This window comes from Podarcis tiliguerta (genome assembly GCF_965153285.1).
Source record: "Podarcis tiliguerta genome assembly, chromosome: 8".
NCBI lineage: Eukaryota > Metazoa > Chordata > Lepidosauria > Squamata > Lacertidae > Podarcis > Podarcis tiliguerta.
In genome coordinates, this window is record NC_139541.1 from 7,368,145 (window position 1) to 7,381,837 (window position 13,693).

At 44.0% G+C, this 13,693-nt stretch overlaps 1 protein-coding gene and 1 long non-coding RNA gene across 9 annotated transcripts in view; one reads left to right on the forward strand and one right to left on the reverse strand.

Moving 5' to 3' along the window:
• Positions 1-13,693, reverse strand: part of ATXN2 (ataxin 2) — a 66,979-nt gene that overhangs the window by 21,923 nt on the left and 31,363 nt on the right. For all 8 annotated transcript variants that reach the window (XM_083453759.1, XM_083453756.1, XM_083453754.1 and 5 more), the window contains exons 6-14: positions 13,255-13,379; positions 11,237-11,328; positions 9,979-10,176; positions 8,106-8,284; positions 5,780-5,989; positions 4,005-4,187; positions 2,824-3,021; positions 1,076-1,186; positions 349-419 (exon numbers count right to left, since the gene is read on the reverse strand). In XM_083453759.1, the coding sequence (XP_083309885.1) occupies positions 349-419; positions 1,076-1,186; positions 2,824-3,021; positions 4,005-4,187; positions 5,780-5,989; positions 8,106-8,284; positions 9,979-10,176; positions 11,237-11,328; positions 13,255-13,379 (1,367 nt within the window). The remainder of the gene's footprint in view (positions 1-348; positions 420-1,075; positions 1,187-2,823; positions 3,022-4,004; positions 4,188-5,779; positions 5,990-8,105; positions 8,285-9,978; positions 10,177-11,236; positions 11,329-13,254; positions 13,380-13,693) is intronic.
• LOC310684000 overlaps positions 12,864-13,693 on the forward strand; it is a 35,133-nt gene continuing 34,303 nt past the window's right edge. Inside the window, exon 1 of the long non-coding RNA XR_014514640.1 lies at positions 12,864-13,110. This is a non-coding gene — a long non-coding RNA (uncharacterized lncRNA). The remainder of the gene's footprint in view (positions 13,111-13,693) is intronic.

Genomic DNA, 13,693 nt, shown 5'->3' on the forward strand with positions numbered 1-13,693 from the left:
CAGTGACTGGGAGTGGCCGCCAAGACCACATAACACCAGTCCTGAAATATGTTTCTGAGAACGTTTCTGAGCACAGTTCAAAGTGTTGGTGCTGACCTTTAAAGCCCTAAATGGCCTCGGCCCAGTATACCCGAAGGAGTGTCTCCACCCCCATCGTTCTGCCTGGACATTGAGGTCCAGCTCTGAGAGCCTTCTGGCGGTTCCCTCACTGCGAAAAGCAAAGCTACAGGGAACCAGGCAGAGGACATACATGCTTATTCCTGAAGCCACCGTTCCTACCTGCATGTAGTTTGATCTGGTACTGCCTTGTCTATTCAGACAGCTGTCGTTAACAGCAAAAGCACTTACCCTAAAATCATTCTTGAACTTCTTTAAATCATCGATCTGTTTTCTATGTTCTAGGACAGCTGGAGACACACCTGTTAAGAGAATATACGCATATAGAGTGGTATCTTGGTTTGCAACTGTTTTGGATTACAACCCTTTTTGGGCGGGGGGGGGGGGAGGCCCCAATGGCGAAAGCACGCCCTGGGTTACAACCTGTTTTGGTTTACAACCGGACCTCTGGAATGGATTATGGTTGTAAACCAAGGTATATAACTTTACTGGTTATAAACATGGATGACATGGATCCAGCATATATTTGGGCCAATTGAAACTTTCTAAAGGAAGTCCCAATAGAGTGACCCAAATCTGAAATGCTGTCTCAGCTCGGGGGGGGGGGGTGAGAAAAGAAAACGCCCCCAAAGAATTCCGCGGAAATTGCAATCCAGTTACAACCCAGGAGGTTGTGGGGTGGGAATCAAGAAGCTGGAGCAGCAGAGAAACTAGAGTGATCTTAGTTTGCAGAACTCCTTTTTCATTGTGTGCAGAGATATATTTGAGGGCTGCGTGCCATGTTGTGTTTCCGAAATCTCTACAACAATCCAAACAGCAATGTAACTAAGCCTGCAGTACAGGAATAACCAACAAGGCGCCTCCAGGTGTAATGGGCTCCAACTCCCATTATTCCCTGACCATTGTCTAATTTGGCTGCAAATGATGGGAGTTGAACACAACTTCAGAAAACTCCTACCTTTGTTTTCAGGTTTGCTAAAGCTGGGAGACATTTCACTTGGCTTCAGGGGTTCCTTGGTGCTAGCAGGAGAAGAACTCTGCCTCTGGTCCTGAAGCCTTGAATCTTTAGCTAGGAAGGAAAATCAGTCGTGTTTGAGATTTCACATACACAGCACTCTTAATAACTCTAGATAGCAGTGGGTGGAGAAGGAAAGAGGGACAAGTTGTTGAAGCTCAGCACCAAAGCTCAGCACCAAAACAATTTGTCCCATACAAGGTATTATCCTGATTGTGTCTCTGTTTATTTGGGGAACCAACATAATCTTGGCTGTGAGTCGTGGAAGACCTACTTATTCTCTTGCTGGCCTCTCTCTAGCCAGCCTGGGAGAACAGGACTCTGACTGACAACAGCTACAAAAGCTGAGGTTGCTGGAAAAACTCTTGTACTGGGTATTGTTGCTGTTATTAATATTATTTTTGCATCTTTATTTTTAAATATTATGATTTATGCGGAAATTATTCAGTTTGGTTGTGTACCTTCTGCTGTGTTTTATTTATTGTTTATGACTACTTTTGCTATGTTTGTAATTATGTAGATCGTTTCATGTTGTAAGCCATCTTGATTTTGGAAAGGTGGCGTACAAATAAAACGATGAAGATGACTAAAGAGAGACTTTCAAAGAGCCACTTTTTAATATTTTAATTCTATTAGTTTTTAATTACATTTTAATGTTTGTCTTTCTATGGCTTTTACTTTTTTCTATTTTGTCTATGTAGGCAGTCTTGAGTTTTGGACTTGGGAAAAGGTGGGTTAGAAACAACAATAAGAACAACAACAGCTCTGCAAATCAAATTAAATGTATTTCTTCCAAAATAATAATACATGGAAGGGCAATATTACTTTTTAAATATTACTGTTTTACTGTATGAAACCCTAATCCAGCCTTTTTCAACCTGGTGCCCTCCAGTTGTTTTGGACTTCAACTCCCATAAGCCACAGATGGCATAGACATACCAGATGGGATTTGCGGAAGTTTAATTCTAGAACACGGGTGGTGCTGTGGGTTAAACGACAGAGCCTAGGACTTGCCAATCAGAAGGTCGGCGGTTCGAATCCCTGCGACAGGGTGAGCTTCCGTTGCTCAGTCCCTGCTCCTGCCAACCCAGCAGTTCGAAAGCACGTCAAAGTGCAAGTAGATCAATAGGTACCGCTCTGGTGGGAAGGTAAACGGCGTTTCCGTGCGTTGCTCTGGTTCGCCAGAAGTGGCTTAGTCATGCTGGCCACATGACCCGGAAGCTGTACGCCGGCTCCCTCGGCCAATAAAGCGAGATGAGCGCCGCAACCCCAGAGTCGGTCATGACTGGACCTAATGGTCAGGGGTCCCTTTACCTTTACCTTTTAATTCTAGAACAGCTGAAGGGCACCATACTGGGGAAGGCTGCCCTAATCGGCTGAGTTGAAAGAAAGTCAGCAGGATGTCTTAGGAAAAACAGAGCGCAACCTTTTCCTACTCATTTTTGTAATTTTCAACAGCCATTCAGAAAATTATGTAGTTGCCTGGAGCCGCCAGTTTTCTCCCTCTGCATAAAGATTCCCACACAGAGAGAAAATTGACTGCATATGATTAGCAAACCTAATGCATAAAAATAAACGTGTGTGAGAACTGCTCTCCAACCACTTAAAACACAGAAGCAATTTTTAGATCATCCTATGTCTTTGCATTTCTACTCAGACTCAGCACAGGGGGAGATAAAAGGGCTTCTTACCTTCAGCTGATGGTGTACCTGCTCTAATGGACGCAGGGCTGGCTGGGGTAGGAGATGCAGCTAGAACAGGTGCGGCTACAGGCTCTGCTGGAGTAGAGCCAGCTTGAGGAGAAGACAGAGCTGGCCCAGAAGGCACACTGCCAACGCTGCTCTGCCTTGGAGAACGGGGTCTGTGTGCTTTAGGGGACAACCTAGGGACTAGAAACAAAATAAAAGAGACGCTGTTGAAACACTGCACAGCTGTTTTGTACTAAAAGGAGTGCAACCTAATGCCAGGCTTGCATGAGCTGATAAAATTGTCACCAAAACCCATTTTGCCTTCTTAGGAAAGTCCCCAGATTTCTGTGATGTCGCTTCTCTCCCCCAAGCAGTAAGTGCTTCTTTTAAACGATTCTTGTAGAATACAGTACTAAGAATCCTTCTACTGTGAAACAATGCTTGATAATTGATTGCACTGAAGCAAAGGTCTGTCAAGGGAGACTTTAAGCAGAGTCAGGTCGCTTCCTATTACCAGCCCTCACTAACATGGAAAAGAATCTGAGAAACAGCTTCCATCGCCTAATGACCCAGTCCACTCTTCAAACAGAAATTCATGGTAAGAACCAATTTCTGCTTGTAGTCCCAGAAATGGATCTGCGGCACAATCCTAAACTCGCTGCCCTGTGAAAGTCCACCTAGTTTCTCGCTGTGGCTTTCAGTGTCTTCTGAGTCACCCTCAAAACAGGACAGAAAGAAGGAAAATGGGCAACCAGGAATGGGGTTTAGGGCTAAGAATACTGAGGCTCACAGGAGCACAAGGAAAACAACCTGATCATCACTCCAGAGGATGATGAACACACAGAAGAGGGAAAAGAAAAGTCAAATCACCTAATAAAGGCTGAGAGCTCCAATCAACTGATCTACCAGCTTGTCTCTGGAAAGGAATGTAATCAGCTGATAAAAACAGTCTATCAAAGTGGAAGGGAGAAACAGCACATCTGCTGCTTTCCATGCCAATCCAGTTTTGCCAGCCTCAGTTGTAACATTTGGTTTCTAGCCAGGCAAAATAAAGAATCAGGATTCGCCAACCATCATCAGCAGCAGGCCTGTTGGGTTCTCAAATGTCTGGCTTAAGAAACAGGATTCTTTTAACTGTAAAATCCCCAAACAGGGCTTTCTGTAGGAAGCTGAGCTTGACTTACCACCACTGACCACCGATGACCATGTCCCACCTGAAGGGCTGCCTCGGGCCGATGAAGGTGTGGTGGCTTCTCCTGGCACGGGGTGAGAGACAAATTCTAAGCCACTTGAAATTGTGCCCCTCCCAGTGGAGACTCTGTGGCCTCGAGGGTGCCGCTGTGCCTTTGGAGACATCCGTGGAGGTCCTGAAGAAAGCATGAAAAGACACCCTAAACTATGAACACAACGTGAAATCTCCGTTTTCACCCCCAAATTCTATTAATTTTTGCTACATAAGGGATGGGGAACCATAGACCCTACAAATTCCATCATCCCTAACCATGCTGGCTGGGGCTGATGGGAGGCTGTACTCCAAAACATCTGGAGGCACAAAGGTTCCCCATGCCTGGGCTGCCATCATCATACACGGTCTCAGGACATTTAAAAATCAGCACTCCTCTCAATATAGTTCGTGACAAAACTGGGGAGGAAAAATATGAAGCCAGACAGATGCTAGGTTAGGACACAATCCACTGGACATGTCCCTTATATTCACATGCCCCATAAAACAAAAATAGGAGGTGTGCAAAAGCACAGCAGAGAGAATTCAAGTGGATTTCATCAGTTAACTCTTGCTAAGAAAACCCAAACCTGACCACTTTGAATGCTCTAGCCCTCCTGGCAGCAGAGAACTAAGAAAATTTAACAGCAAATTAAGCAGCCCACATTTAATAGTTTTTCAGCTCTCATCGTTTTTATGTCCCTGCATATCACAGAAACATTTCAAAGAATTGCCTTAGAATTTGAGAAACAAGTCAGCGTGCTCCCTGCAAATGGTTCAGCATCTTCAAAATTCCTAGACAGTATATGAGTTGAATGCAATTAAAGTATGGAAATTAGCTGCAGCTGAGAATAGGTTCAATCTATGATTCCTTATTGCAGAACAAGTCTCATCCTCTCAAGACAGAATTAAAATTATTCAATTCCACTGAGCAGTTTCAGCAAAGTCAAGAGGAACTCAAACTGAATTTAAATACACAATTAATTTCCATCCACTTCTAACCAGTCTCCCTCACCGCAATTGCCAGTAAGGCGGATTCTGCAGTGGGCACAATGTGAATCATGCATTTTTAACAGATTTATGTCATAAAGCATCATTCTGAGCAAAACCCTCCACCACCAGCCACTTCAGGAAATATGTAGATGCAGCCCTCTCAGCTCCTTAACTAGGTTATGGGATCAGGACTGGGTCTCAGGTTCATATACCTGTCCCTCTACCTGATCTTCCCATCTAGCACAGCAATTCCCCGGACTGGCCTTAATAAAGGCTGAAGGTGACATTCATCTTAACCATGGCTAATGCTAACCAGTTTGTTTTTAACTAGGCAACTGAATCCAAACAAAACATAGTTAGCACTGAACACAGTTAACGGCAATGGAGATATAACCTTTAACCATGTTACGGCCAGTGACCGGTAGGGGACATGGTGTGATCCTGCAACCATGGCTAACTGACTGCAGATGATACATCCACATGTACTCTGCAATGCACTAAAGTAGCACTAGGAAGCAGAATTTCTCACTTTCAGGAAATGGTTTGGTTTTCTGTGAAATTCCCTTTTTTAAACAAAAAAAAAGGTTAACAGAAACAAAACAAAAACTTTAATTTTTTGGAAGTGCACAAATAAAAGGTTTAGTAATGAAGAGAACAATTCTTTTAACTGTAACTCACAAGAGGAGAGGGAGAACACAAAGACAAACGAAAATTCATGAACAAACAAAACGGTGGTCTTTGTACCTTCTGAAGACATGCGTTTAGGCATAGTAGAGGCAGGTGCCGGAGAGCCATGAGCAGAGGGGTGAGACGGGGGCCTGGAGGGCCGCGAAGGGGGCCTGGAGGGCGGCCTTGTAGGGGTGGCTGCCCGAGGTGGAAGAGAGTTGGGACCTGACTGGTAGCGAGAAGGTGGGCGAGAGGAAGGAGATGGGCAAGGCGATGGCCAGGGAACACCTGACAGAACAAATGATATGAAGGAAAGTATAAAAACTAAAGAAAATAAAATTATGGGGGGGAAACAGAGGGAGGGGAAAGTAAAAATGACAAAAATGATTTCTCATACCTTGTTTTTTAACCCATTGGGGATTTCTACAGGTTCGTACAAAATAAAAATAAAAATCAGCAGTTATTCCACCCTCAATCTAGGACAGATCAGTTTGCAATCACCAACCAGAGTTTCCCCCCAATGGGTTAAATTCAGGATCTATGAACACTACCATGGAAAAAACAATGGCGTGTAAATCAGTTAAAACTATTTGCATATCACACTTATATGGCTTGTGCTTAATCACGGATATCTGTGCATGGTTCCATGAGCGGTGAGGAAAATCTAAATGTGTAGCTAATCCCCCATGTATCAAGGAAAACATGCCTGCATCAACTTGCCCAGGGTAAAAGGAATGCGCTGAATGCATCACTTGGCACAGCAGCTTTTCAGAAACGGAGCTACAAGAGGCTTCCAGGGAATTTCATTAAGCGGGTGAAGCACACTGACCGCTGGATGTACCACTTTCAAACGCTAAGACATGTGAAAACTACAGAAATCACGTTACAAAGAGAGCTGTGTTCAGCTGCTGACATTTACTTCTATTGTGCCCTTTCAATAATGAAGCCATTCAGAATTTTTGTGAAAGAGGAAACTGGGCCACAATAGATCCACATAGATCTCTGCCTCTGGGCTACAGCAGGAGGTTCCTCTAGAGGGCGCTGCTTCCAAATTCAAACCTGCTGCACTTCAAAAACACAAGCCCTTTGATGATCTTCCATGGAATATATAGGAAGCAACAGAAAGACACAAGTCCAAGGCATGGACTTATTTGCTCATCTGAACAGGGGCCTCTCGTGGGACCCCCGATGTAGAGAGGAGAAGCAGCAGGAGGAGGAGTGCTTGGTGGGCTTCAGCCTCATTTTATCTTGCAGGTACCACACAGCTATTATTTGTTTTTTTACCAGCTGCAGTTCAAAGTCTTGTTAATGCCACTTACCTGAAATCAATGTACAGTCCAGACCTTTTCTTCCCCCAACCCCCACACTTAAGAAAAACGTGCTGTATTTCTTTAGCAAAATATATACCTTGCCGCACATGGCGCCAAAGACCCCTAGGGCAGCTTACAACGCAAAAAAAAAAAAAAAAAGAATTACAGTTTTGTTTTTAACTGGACTATGTATTTTGATTAGTAAAAAGGTAAAGGTACCCTTGCCCATTCGGGCCAGTCTTGCCAGACTCTAGGGTTGTGCGCCCATCTCACTCAAAGAGGCCGGGGGCCAGCGCTGTCCGAAGACACTTCCGGGTCACATGGCCAGCGTGACAAGCTGCATCTGGCGAGCCAGCGCAGCACACGGAACGCCGTTTACCTTCCCGCTAGTAAGCGGTCCCTATTTATCTAATTGCATCCGAAGGTGCTTTCGAACTGCTAGGTTGGCAGGCGCTGGGACCGAACGACGGGAGCGCACCCCGCCACGGGGATTCGAACCGCCGACCTTTCGATCGGCAAGTCCTAGGCGCTGAGGCTTTAACCCACAGCACCACCCGTGCCCCCTATGTATTTTGATTACTTTATGCCAATTTTGGAAGTTAAATTTTAAGAGCACAAAAAAGCTGCAGCTGTTATTGATGTATGCATAAAGTAACTGGTTGCTGGTATCGCCAAGGTTATTGTAAGAAGAATCTGGTAGCAAGTGTGCTTGGTGTAAAGTGTTCCTATGGAGCTACACCAGAGAAGACTGCTGGATTGCCTATCTTCCCATCCACCAGATCCATCTCCATTTCAACACTTAGTGAGGACTAAACAGAAGCATTTGTTGGCTAGTTCGGCCGGTGCAGACCTACTGACCACACTGGGACTACAGCAATGAAGGGAGTCAGAGAACTGCCCTTTTTAATGCGACTTGCTTGATCTTTTCAAAAGGGAATTCACTATATATCCAGGGACACAGCTTTAGTTTCTTTCTGTTTTAGTGGCGGGATGCAACAGGAGACATTATTTCAAAGGGCTACTACCCCAGGGATCCAGCGATGGAGAGCTCTCTCTAGAAAAGCTTTCTTATTTCAGTCATGATGAACACTTGCCTCCATTAACTACTCTTTGGTCTGCTCCAGAGTTAGAACTGTAGTCCGATGAGTGAGACCCAGATCTTGAAATTGGTGGGCCTGAACTGGACTGGCCCATCCTTGGTGAATTCTGCCTTCCAGTTCCCCAGGAAAGAACATCTCTATTCCGCTGTCCAGGTGGAATGTACTTATTCTCCCTGAGGAAAAAAGGGGGGAGGAAGAGAGACGTAAGATGGGACTTCAGCTCTTGGCTTAAAATCACATGTTGCTTTGTTCTTAAGGGCAGGGAAATGATTAAATATTCAGGAATAAAAGGGAGCAGGACATGTTTGATATTAGCAATTCACATTAGCTTCAAATTGGGAGCGTGGTCATTATTTCTATGCAACAATGACAACAAATTACAGCCCAGAGCCACCAGCAATACTGGACATTGAGACATTTAATGCCAGGTTCTGAAAATAATACTTGGGATCATCTCAGTATTGCTGACATCATTGTCATATGAATCCACTAACACATGTCCAATAAATACAGACATCATAAACAATAAAATGTTATCGGTACATAGAAAGATGAACAAAGGAATGAGATGCAAACAAAGTGTACATGTGTGTGTGTGTGTGTGTGTGTGTGTGTGTGTGTACACACCCACCCACCCTTGTGGAGGTGCTAAAAAACTACAGCAAGCTGTCTCCCTAGCTGCTTTGGGGGTCGCCCCTAGTACAGGTCAAATACCGTATTTTTCGCTCCATTGGATGCACCGGACTATAGGAGGGGGAGAACAGGGAAAAATTTTTTCCCTTGTTCTCCCCCTCTAAAACAAGGTGCGTTCAAGGTACATTCACCCAGGCTTGTGGGGCTGGTGGGGGGGGTGAAGCGCTGCTTTCCCCCACTGCCAGCCTCAAAGATCCCTGAAGCCTTTGGAGCGCAGCGCCCGCTGCCCTGGAGAGGCTTTGCGCGCAGCCGTCCCCAAGCTGGAACAGCGAGACGGAGCCCCCCGTCTCACTGTTCTGGCTTGGGAACAGTCTTGCTAGCTTCCGCAGGATAGCGGGGTGAAGGCACCCCGCTGCCCTGGAGAGGCTGTGCGCGCAGCCATCCCCAAGCTAGAACAGCGAGACGGAGCGCTCCGCAGTGCTCTGTCTCCCTGTTCTGGCTTTGGGCTTAGCGGCGCAGCCTGCATTCGCTCTATAGGACGCACACACATTTCCCCTTAATTTTTGGAGGGGAAAAAGTGCGTCCATCGTTTTCTTAGATTTAGGGCAGCTCGGAAGGGTCCTCGCACAAATGCGTGTACATGCAATGGTAGAGGCCTGGCTAGAAGGCTTAAAGCCCACCACTGCTACATGAGAGATGGATTGAAGAAAAGGAAATAAGAATTGGCCCTAAACAGTAGCTTGACCAATCACGGCTAGGTGCTAGGTAGAGCTGAAACTCGGTTCCAGCACCTCTCAGGTGGGTGCCATTGCCACGATAAGAGAACAAGGGAGGCATTCATGGTGAGTTCTGGCACCTTTTTCTAGAAAAGCAGCACTGTGTACACATACAAATATCTCCACTAATTTAAAATACAGAGAAACAGTCCAGTCTTACAACTGAACCATTTTAGCTGGACCCTCATGCAGATTCCACTGCACACACAGAAGACTGAGGAATCTTATACAAGTTCAGAGGAAGAACACTCCTTATGCAGGAAAATAACCTTGTAAGATGTAGCAATCCCTTCTCCCCATAAACTGTACAAAGATTACAGAGAAGCTGTGCTGTCATCCAGAAACTCAACAGATGAACGCCAAACTACTTGGCCTGTAAAAACCATGCAATACCTATTTCTAAAATTATATGAAAATGTAATGATTCCCCACTTCCCCCCTGCTGCCCCGCCAGATACCTGGGGGTCACGCCATGGCCTTCTCGCTCGCTAGCACTTCTCTGAACAGCTGTGTATTTTTCCTCTTCCGACCGGTCGTCATTTTCCAAAGCAGCTCGAGCTTTGTACTGAGCGCTAGATTCAATTTCTTCTGCTAACTGGGTTGCTCTGGCTTCCCTTTTTAAAAATTCTTCGGAGTTATCCCTCTCAAGGGGTACCCTAAAACAAAGGGGAGAAGGAGATGTAAAAAAAAAAGGAGATTGGTTTTAAACTCTAGATATAAGCAAAAAAATTTCCATAGGTGACAGAGTTAAGATTGCAGCATCGGAGGAGCCCTCTGATGGTGGCATGACGGTTTAATAGCACACCTGCCAGTGACTTCCCAACCAGCTTCCTTCAGGAAATACTGTCCACACCGTCAACTTCTCTGCAATGAAACTCCTCTGCCACAGAACCCCAGTATTTTGCTTTTCTTTCTTAAGGCAACTACCTGATTAAGAGCAAGTTGAATTTGGGATTTGTACCATTTGGGGTAATGAATCTTCACCCTGATCCTGTTGATTTGCTGTCAAGCCAATTAATGAAGTACAGTGGTACCTCGCAAGACGAATGCCTCGGAAGACGAAAAACTCGCAAGACGAAAGAGTTTTTCATTTTCTGAGTTGCTTCGCAAGACAGATTTCCCTATGGGCTTGCTTCGCAAGACGAAACGTCTTGCGCCTTTTTTAAAAAAACGCCAATGCATTCCTATGGGAAACCGTCAATACACAGTGGTGCTTCGCAAGACAAAAAAGCTCGCATAACGAAAAAACTTGCAGAGCGAATTAATTTCGTCTTGCGAGGCACCACTGTATTGGGATACAATCCAGAGTACACAGAGCACTGCCCAAAGCTTCCCGTTAAGCAGTCAAATTTGTGATATGCTGATTACAGTAAAATAGGATTCAAACGGCAAAACTGACCTTATTCCAAATAATTCCCTCCCCTATCTGTTGAGTTTTTTTATGTTTATACTGGTTAATATCAAGTGAATGTTGGCAACTGTTTCAACTTTAGAATTCTTTTTTGACTACGATCTCCAGAAAAGAATGAAGTTTGACATGCGTCAGAAACCTGTATCCACGCTTACACATGCAGGGGGGAAGAGAAAATTTAAAGTCCTCCCCCCCCCCGCCCAGCCTCTTCCTAGGCAAAGACCCTGGAGGAATATTCTTAATGTTGCCGACTAAATGAAACAGGAACAATAAATATAAAAATCACACCACCTATTGTAACTTACGTATATGAAGACAAACTGCTGTCGTAAGTTGACACTACGCCATAGTTTTCTTCATTGTATCGAAACATGTCATTAGGATCCCATCCATTAGACTAGAAGGAAAAGAAGCTTGGGATTCACAACAGTTCAAAAGTCATCTAAAGCGCGGGGGGGGGGGGGGAATCTTGTGTCCCTCCAAACATTGCCGGACTACAACTCCCATCATCCCTGAGCACTGGCTATGCAGAGAACTGGAATTGAACAACCGCTGGGCGACCACAGGTTCCCCATCCCTATTCTTGCGTAAGTATCTGACTGGCCAGGAAACAGACAAGCCGTTTCTGTTGCCCAGCTTGCGCAGAGGGGTGAAACGTAAGGAGGGGAGGCGGAGATTTGGGGTGTCTTAAGTTCTTACGTTGGGGGAGAAACCGGAAGGGGCCACTCCCAGAATCTGAAAGTGACTAAGACGGACATGAACTTTGTGGTTCTGAACTGTACAGAGTTTGCACCAATAAAACCTGTAAAAGACAGGTCGGAGTCCTGCCTGGTTACTCATGAGCAACCATCACTGACATCTGACAGTATCTTTGCATTTAACAGATATGAATCATAAAGCTTGGAATGTTTTGAACTGCTGAGCTATGTTTTACCCAAGAGCTGCTGCGTAAATTATCTTTAGTAAAACAGGTAGATTATTCACTGCATGAAACACACCAATAGTCTGCCTTGCTTTGACTAGTCCTGTATGTGTCAAAATGAAGCATTACTATTATAGACACAACATATTTGGGAAGGTGATTGGAGTCAAGCCCACAGAGCTAGGGCGTGAAGGCTATCTCTCAGCAAACTGCTGTACAAAATCATCTTCATTAAATCTTACAGACAACTACTGGAGCAGCTGCTTGATTAGAGACTGCAGGACATGGTATTTTGCAGAATAGGAAATCACACCAATCAAGGAACAATCACACTAATGCAAGGCTGCACAAGCATCCAGAATTTTTATCATATGACATCTATGACATATATGAATTATTTCTGTATGAAAAGTTGAGGTCTTACAGAACCTGTCTCCCGACACAAAAACTTCAAACACTTCCAGAAGTTAGCCGACAATTTAGCACTAAATCTACAAAATTTAATTTAAATTAAGTTCCTTCAACTTTAAGGTACAGGGGTTCAACAAAATCCTGTTTTAACTACGTAGTTATAGTCCAAAGGCTATCAGGAAATAAGGATTTGTTTTAAGTTTTTCATGCGTGCTGAAACTCCGTTTAAGTTGGTTTTTAAGGAAATTGTTATTAATTGTTATGATTATTTTTCTCCTTCATTAAAGTACAGCAGAAAAGTTGTCCAAATATACTTATTGAACCTCACAATAATTTCATAATTATCTATGTATTTCTAATAGCATAACCAACACAGTAATTTTTGATACAACTGTAAAAACTACTCTGAAAATTTATTATTCCAAAAACGAAACTTTCATCTGATTGTAAATATTAAGATTATACCAGCAGGAATGTCTTTCTGAGAAAAAAAAGATTTAAATCAAGTCTTACTGACTAGTGATTTAAATCAAATCCACCCTGGTTCCCACTATCCTTAATGTTCTCTTTATAAATACCGTATTTTTCGCTCTATAAGACGCACCAGACCACAAGACGCACCTAGTTTTTGGAGGAGGAAAACAAGAAAAAAAATATTCTGAATCTCAGAAGCCAGAACAGCAAGAGGGATCGCTGCGCAGTGAAAGCAGCAATCCCTCTTGCTGTTCTGGCTTCTGGGATAGCTGCGCAGCCTGCATTCGCTCCCTAAGACGCACACACATTTCCCCTTACTTTTTAAGAGGGAAAAAGTGAGTCTTATAGAGCAAAAAATACGGTAAATTCCCAGTTACAACACTGCCTTGCCCTAGTAAGGCAGCTCTTTTTGGAACGGTTTGTGCAAAAAACAAAAAATGCCATATTGCTTGGATGATTTTCCTTCAAACTACATGCCCTCCCTCAAATGTCAACCCAAGACAAAGATGTGCTCACAACATCGGTTTCCAAAGCTTCAAGCTCATCTGTAGTAGTGCCTTCTCCACCATCCCAAGGCTCAAGATCCTTTTCTTTGTGTTCACCGTTAACTTTAGCACTGATGGCAGAATCTGTAAAAGCATCTGAAATTGAAAAAATAAAATCAACGCAATGCTAACATCAGTTCAAGTTAGTTAATATTCTATATACCTTCAAATTCCAAAATCATTTGATTCCATAGAATGAAGGAATAATTGAACAAGATTAGGACAAAACTTCAACAATCAGTACCCCTTAACAATTCTGTAGAAATTGCTTACGTAACCAACCTTATGGCTTGAAAAACAAACTTTGGAACTGCTTCAGTTACATAAGACTGTGCCTATGACCAGGAAAGAAGTATGAATCTGGAGCTCATCACCTTAAGTTTGCTTTATTTTACTTCCAATTTAGAGCC